We start from the raw sequence: 8199 nt of genomic DNA, 5'->3' as shown, positions 1-8199 counted from the left end.
AAGGATTGGGATTGGGATTTGGTTTGGTTGGGGGGAGGCTGGGAAAGGATGTGAAGGGTAAACAGAGGAGGAGGCTGCAATGCTTGGTAAGAAATGCATGCATTATCCTGCCCATGTAATTGTAACCCCTCTGTACAGTATGTTCACAAATAAAATAAAATTAAATTAAAAAAAAAGAAGTTTCAGCCATCCTGGCACTGCGAAGCACACCTGCAATTATCACAGTTTAATGCCATCCTTGACAGAAAAGTACTGTTAGACTTATCTCCAATGAACCAGCAGTGGGGTGAAAGTGCAGCTATGCAACTATTGGTAAAGCACCAACCTTGAGCAAATATATCAAGCAAGGGAGAACCATCTTGTTGGAGCCAGAGTACGGTCATCAAAATAAAAAATTTAAAGTTTTAAAGTTTCAGTTCAACAAAAGAAATATTTAATGAAGTGAAGACACATACAAAAAGATGGTTGTCAACCGTTGTGAACTATTCATCTATTAGGGTTTAATATCATAGTATAAAACAACACTGAAATTTAAACACCAGTACAACAAAAAATTCTTCTATGAAACAGGCACATGAAGTGAAAGACTTTTTTCATATGAAAAAGGATAAATAAGAAATCCATACAAGAAAAAATATCAAACCATTATAGCAATCAGCTCAATGCAAACTAAAGTTATTCTGAGTTACCTTATTGTGTAACCAGAATGGCTATCATCATAACTCAAAATTACAAATTTTGATGAAGATATGTAGAAATAAGAAACAATGAAGATATTGCAGGATATTAAAAATAGAACTCATATTTGACTCAGCTATATCACTTTTAGCAATCTATTAGAACATATTCAGCTCAGTTTTCTATATGGATGCAAGGGTAAACAGGCATGTCATTTTATACAAAATTTCTGATTTATGGAATTGCTCAGGATGTCCAACAAGAGAAGAATGGATCGAGTAAGTGTTCTATATATGAAGCTGAGTTTTCCTTAGCTGCAATGAAGAATGGATTCACAACATTTGCTAGAAAATATATGGAAATGGAGATCATTCTGTTAGGCTAAGTAAGCAAGTATTGAGTACAAGTACCATATTTTGTTTTGTAGCATATTAAGTGAGGTAAGCCAAACACAAAGAAACACAGGCTCCATGTTTCCTGTCATTTTTAATAATTAGTATATGTCTAGCATAGTCCTGGCAGAGAATTATAATAGCTCAATAGCTATGTACATATGACAAAATGATGCTAATATGAAATGAACTCTAAAACATGGAAACAACAGATATTTTTTCAGTTGTTGACTTCGTTGTCACCCCTGTACTGAATCTAGTTCTTTCTTATGTTATTTCATTTTTCTTTTTCCATTAGTTTATCCCTGTTGTCACTGTATTTGATGTTTGTACCCTGCATCTTTTATAAAAATTTATCTGAATTGAGGAAGGGAAGCAGAATGACAAAATGCTGAAACAAGGACAAATGATGACACATTGCAACAATGACACTCACAAGACACTATGTGGGAAATGAACTTTATAGCCTAGGAGGGGATGAGATGTGGGGGAAGGAAGGGACAGTGGGAGAAAAACAAGGGAGAGGGTAACAATATTCTACAAGTAAAGTACCCATTACCTTACTTATGTAACTGTAATCATCAATACAGCATCTTTACAATAAAAACATTTAAAAAAATTTCACAAAGCAACTTTCTCAAAGAAACTAACCCAATGATATCTGTAGAGATAACCAAAATAACTGTAAGAAAACTATGCATCTACCAATTTGTTTTCTTGGTTTTTCTCTAGGCTACAATGCTTGATAAGAAATGTACTCATTATCATGCCCATGTAATTGTAACCCCTCTGTACAGTATTTTCACCATTAAAAAATCAAAAGAAATAAAATGTTCTGCAAAGACTGGAAAAAATACATTAAAAAAGAAAAAGGAAATTACAGATATTGGAGGAGAAACAGGATATTTGGTGAGACATAATATATGGTTACAAATAGTGGGGGTGACGACAATCAAAGTTTATGACATGTAATAGAGATACACAGTAAGAAACCAGATAGTTACTGAAAGTACCATATTGTAGCAAAAATTGAAAAATATTGCCATAACATCTACTGGTGTGGCATTGAGTTAATCTCTTTCTCCCAGTGATATTCAATTGCCTTGCTGCATTTATCTATATCAAGGACTTCATAGATGACACATAATGACCTTTAACTAGTAATACACATAAATCTGACAAACTGGATCATAGGATAATAAGGCCAAACTTCTACAATTTCCACCAGGAGCCCTTGCATATCTGGACGTAGCTGAGAAACATCCATCCACTGTAACCTAAGATTCCATGTGTCTGTACAAGTGTAATAACAAAGACACTCAAACATATTTTAATGGTATTAAGGGAAGGAAAAACAATTGAATGTGAAAAAGTAGTGGAACATAAAAAAAACAAGGGACTGGGTGTGAAACTCAACAGCAGAGTAACCATCCTGGCAAGCACAAGGCCCAAAGTTCAAACCCAGCAGGATAGAAAAACAGGTAAGCATAAAATAGACTGATTTCTAGGAATGGCATGAAGGAGAAGGACATTTACAAATCTATTTGAAAGCAGTGAAAGAATTCCTGATCCTATCATATCTGCTTCTAAATATGTCCAGCCATCTGACAGTCTACCCTTCTCTGACCAGCACTGGAAAAGAGGTGGGAGACATTGCTATAGACAATGACCTTCTGTTGCAATAGGAATCAAATTGTCTGCTAGAATTTCTCCTTAGTCATTCATTACTGAGACCCTCGCTTGCAAACCAAAACCTGAGTGTACACACAGGTGCAAAAGAAAAGCAAAACTCTTGTTGGGCAGATACAATTCTCTCATTGAGGGTAGTCCAACTGCTGCCTTGCCGGTCACTTCCTGGATCAAGATCTATATCTGATGTGAAGTAATTTAATAATTACACAATGCTTAGTTTAAAACAGTAGCTTTATGTCTAAAAAGTCATCAAAATATATGTCAACCGATATGTACACAAGAAAACTTCTCAGACCACTGGCCTGTGGGCAAGGAAGTGTATCTGCCTCCTCTCACTGCAGAACTCATGCCACTGCCTCAGGTTGTTTGTAATAATATCACTTTATCCTTTGCAGAGACAGTTGGGATGCAGGAGATACAGTGATGATGGAATAAATGGACCTTTAAAAGGAGAAGCTACATGGAAAGAAAACAGAGTCCTGTCTTCCACCTTGGAAGCAGAAAATCATTCCATAGTACACACAAATTAAAACATACTTCTAGTGCATCTCATCTCCTGATCAGAAGTTGGTGTAGAGGATATAGAAAGCATGGTCATGAGCCCCAGGGTTTCCTTGATCATTCCCCCACCTGAGAACGAAAGATTAAGTGGAACTACAATTATTGAGGTATTACTTACAGTTTCTTTGCTTCATCAAGGGAAGAATCACTGTTACTGTGATCTGTTCCCAAAGTGTAGAGAGGGAAGAATCCAGCAATCATCACATCTCCATCCATGTGTGCCCTGCGCTTCATTCTAGAAAAGCAGGCAGTGCCTTCTAAGGAGCTGACAAGGTGTGGAAGCAGGAGAAGAATGAGGGTGAAAATTAAAGGGAACATTACTGAAGTATCTGCCAAGTTTAAATGCTGGCTGGATGTGAAGCACGTGGCTTCAGGTGAAGATATATTTGTATTTGTGTCTATGTGTATATATACCTCTTTTATTGACTAGGATGTCTACTCAGCTTCTCTCATTGAAACCTTCAGCATTTCCTGGTAGGAACATGGAAAACTCTCAGCCCTGTGATTCTGCATCTGAGGCCCCATGTCAGGGAAAAAACACAAGCTGGAAAACATGTTTTCCAGTTGTCCTCTCCACCCCAGGGGCTATGATTTCATCCAAGACTACAGAGAGTGAGACCTCTGGGATGAAGTTTTCTTGTTAGATTTGGTTGCAAGACTGTATTAGCAAATTACTTGTATGAAGTCTATTAGATATAATGCAACTAGAAAGCATCAATAGATGCCCTGTCACATGAAAAGTGAGATGGTTGGCAAGGGCTCATGCCAAGGAGATGTCAACCTAACTCTTTAGGGCATCACACTCAGTGGACATCTCATACACCAAACGTTCAAAACAGCTACAGAACATTGCTGGTTGACCCAGGTCCATCCAATATGAATCCCATGCAGGAGAGTCCACAAATGTGTCCATCTGTGATTGCCTGCAAAACGAATGACCATGCTTAATTCAGCAATGGCCCATGGTCAGTGCAGAAGTTGAACTGCAGAATTGTATTCTGAACTTTGACCTTCACAACGGGCAATGTCACTGGACATCCTGAGTACATGGGTCAATATACTGTCATGAAGTATTGATACATCCACCACCTTGCTTGTTCCTATTTATGCTTTTCTGAAAACTTGTGCCTGTGCAAATAACCCTTTCTCGACTATCAAAACCACCTGTACATTTCCTAACACTCAAATATATTGGACATAGAATCCATGCAAAGATCTCAATTGCCTGATAGCAATGGCCCTGAAGTGCAGTGAATTTATTCTATGCTAGGCTATTCTGTTGAATACATGCTGTGATACACTTGCCGGGAATAACATAGGGAATAGAACAGAAATTGCATGTGAGAATAAACAAAGGACAGAACAATCTAATGATGTGCTGATTCATATAGTAGAGCATACTTTTAGTAAGGCAAACAATGAAAGTGTGGATTACAGGATTCACAGAAACTGTCTGTACTTTCTATTCAATATTTTTTAAAAGCTAATGGAGATATGAAAAAATGTGTCTTTGTGGTGAGAATATCAAATTTGCTAATGAGGTTGACCCTGGTTTTAATTATTTTAGTAGTCAGGGAAATACATAGAATATTATCACTTATTTTTATACTCTATCAGTGTCTATTAATTGTAGAAGTGACATTTGGACAATTCTACATGTATATGCAATTTGCTCTGATCTGATTTAAACTCTCCGTGACAGTCTCACCCACTCCTTCCCTTATTAAATGAATTTCAGCAGATTTCAGTTTCCATTTTCATACACATATAGTAAGTACATTGTTTTTGGTTCACTGCCTTCAGTGTCTCTATTCACTGCCCTTGCATCTGTACATAATGCCCAGAACTGGATAGGATGTCAATTACACTCCTGTCCTTCATTTTAATGTATAATAACTGTTAGAAGGGAGTCACTGTGTATTTCACACCTAATTATTTCTACATATTACTCCCTCTTTCCTCATCTCTCCAGCTAGCTTCAGCCACATATGCACTTTGTTATTACACATCTTTTATAATTTGATCATCTCCTCCCCTTCCTCGTAAACGTTTCAAAGAGTCCCATAATTACCCAAACATCTACTTATGTGTATGTGTTCCTTATGTAAATATATATGTTGTCTTTAGGTCTGTTGTCCACATTTTAGAAAATGCGTGTGACCTGTGTCTTTTGTTTTTTGTCAGTCCTGGGGCTTAAACTCCTGGCATGGACGTTGTCCCTGTTCTCTTCAGCTCAAGGATAGTGCTCTACCGCTTGAGCCACAGCGCCACTTCTGGTTTTCTGTGGGTTTATTGGAGATAAGAGTCTCACGGACTTTCCTGCCCTGGCTGGCTTTGAATCGCGATCTTCAGATCTCAGCCTCCTGAATAGCTAGGATTACAGGTGTGAGCTACTAATGCCTGGCTGACCTTTGTCTTTCTAAACCTGGCTTACTTCACTTAACATGATACTCAACAATTTTCTGCATTACCATACCAAAAATATTTTGGTCTGATTGTGAACAATATTTTAGAAAGCATTTGAATTGTTTCCATATTTTGTGAATATTTCTGTAGCATTCTTGAGTGTGCAATGTGACAACTGTACCTCCACTTACATTATTTCGAATATACAATTTAGGATGATATAACTGGCTGGCATAGGAGATCTACTTTTAGTTCTTTGGGGAAACTCCATACTGATTTCCATAATGGTGGCATGTATTTACATTCCCATAAATAGTGAATAAGGATTTGCTTCCCACACATTTTAACTAGCTTTTTCTCTTATGTGTTTCTTCATGATAGTCATTCTGACTGGAGTGAGATAAAATTCAAGGTCATTTTGGTTTGCCTTTGCTTCATGGCCACAGATGTAGAGTATTTCTTCATGTATTTATTGGCCCTTTTGATTTCTTATTGAAAAGAATCTTTAAATTTGTTTGCCAAATTGTTAATTGGGATTTTATTCTTTAGGAGTTTAGTTTCCCAAACTTCCTATTTATTCAATTTATTCATTGTATTTTGAATGTACTGTGTAGGCCAACTTTTTAGTTAATACTTTTTAACTTTCCAGTGTGAAGACTTCTAGGTTGATGCAATCCCATCTGTCAAATTTCATTCTTATTTATTGAACTACTGATGTTTTATTCAAAAAGTTACTATCAAAAGTTCAATTTTTCCTTCATCTTTACTAGTTTCAACACTTCATGTTTGAATTAAGATCTGGAGATGGAAAAAGAATGAAAAGTCACATTGTAGTAATCCTAAGAGCACTGCCTATAATGTCCAGGAGAAGATGGCATAATTGTGGTCATAAAGGAAGAAGTTTTGATGCCAATGAGTGGAGATGATGCCCTTGTGGACACACTTGTTGGGTCTTTGCAGGCATTGGGATCATGGCAAGCTCCATGTAACCCTCAGCACCTTTCACTATTCCACAAATGGAAGCTTCTAAGGTAGAAACATTTTTCCATTCCATGTATTGAAGAATTAATAGTATATTAACAGAACTAGAGTTGACACATTCTTCACATACACTGATATGCAATCGAGTACATGTCTGTCAAGTAATGAGAAGAAACAGGGAACAAATTTATATATGATCTCAATAACACGTGGAGAGAATTGCATTTCCTAGCATCATTTCACCCATAGTTTATAATACTTGCAGAACAAAAGACTGCCTTTTTGACCTAAAGATCCCTGAGAGTTGTAATCAGGCATTCCATAAGTGAAATTGACTTGTGGGAATTGTAGAGTCCCTGAAATTTTCTCACTTAGTATAAAATATATTCCACACATTTCTTATATGCTTATGAAAAATGTGCTTCATTTTTAAATAATTTTTAATATGAAAATACTGTACAGAGGGGTTACAATTACATAAACAAGGTAATGAGTACAATTCTTTTTAAAAAAATTTTTTATAGTGAGGACACTGTCCTGAGAAGTTACAATTACATGGGCAAGGTAATGAGTACATTTCTTTTTTTAATTTTTATTTTTTATTGTGAAAATACTGTACAGGAGGGTTACAATTACATTGGCCAGATAATGAGTACATTTCTTATCAAGCATTGTAGCCTCCTCTATTGTTTCCCCTTCCCATCCCATGAGTACATTTCTTATCCAGCATTGTTGCCTCCTCCTTTGTTTCCCCTACCATCCCTGCCTTAAATGCCCACCACCTTCCACCCCACACCCCACCAAAGTTATAAATTTTGTTTTTTTACATAAGGTCTTGTATATCTCATTGTTACAATGGTCCACCTGTATCTCTATTTAAACAATTTGTTTTTTCCCTTCCCCTCCACAAATCAAATCAAATACCAACATCAAATACAGTGAAAATAGGGGTTATACCGTGGGGGGAGGGACATACAAAGCAACAAAGAAATCATCTTATAAATATGTTAGAAACAAAAGCAAGAAAGAAAAACCATTTGAGTGCTTATTTTGGGGTTCATTTTGCCTAACGTTAACTTACCTGACCATTTCTGCTTGTCTCAGACATCTACTAGTTACTTCAAATAAGGGAAACCATGATGGAGGGGATGTGGACAGAAGGGAGCCCTACTGCATTGTTGGTGGGAGTGGAAAGTTGTTCAGCCACTTTGGAAAGTAGTATGGAGGTTCCTCAAAAGACTCCTCATAGAGCTCCCCTATGACCCAGCAATCTCACTTTTGGGCATTTACCTGAATGATTACAAACAAGAACCATCTTAAAGCTCCAACACAACTATGTTTACTGCAGCATTATTTACCATAGCTAAGATCTGGAACCAACACAGATGTCCCTCAGTAGATAAAAGGATGAAGAAAATGTGACATATATACACAATGGAATTCTATGCCTCCATCAGAAAGAATGACATTGCCCCATTTATTAGGAAAT

At 36.8% G+C, this 8199-nt stretch overlaps 1 protein-coding gene across 1 annotated transcript in view; it reads right to left on the bottom strand.

The window, feature by feature from the left end:
* LOC105998744 (vomeronasal type-2 receptor 116-like) overlaps nucleotides 1-3641 on the bottom strand; it is a 25145-nt gene extending 21504 nt beyond the window's left edge. The window contains exon 1 of the mRNA XM_013033535.1: nucleotides 3442-3641. Within this exon, the coding sequence (XP_012888989.1) occupies nucleotides 3442-3641 (200 nt within the window). The remainder of the gene's footprint in view (nucleotides 1-3441) is intronic.
* Nucleotides 3642-8199: the final 4558 nt, after the last annotated feature.

This window comes from Dipodomys ordii, unplaced genomic scaffold (genome assembly GCF_000151885.1).
Source record: "Dipodomys ordii isolate 6190 unplaced genomic scaffold, Dord_2.0 Scaffold171, whole genome shotgun sequence".
NCBI lineage: Eukaryota > Metazoa > Chordata > Mammalia > Rodentia > Heteromyidae > Dipodomys > Dipodomys ordii.
The sequence above is the reverse complement of the archived record's forward strand: the minus strand, read 5'-3'. Positions and strand labels throughout refer to the sequence as shown.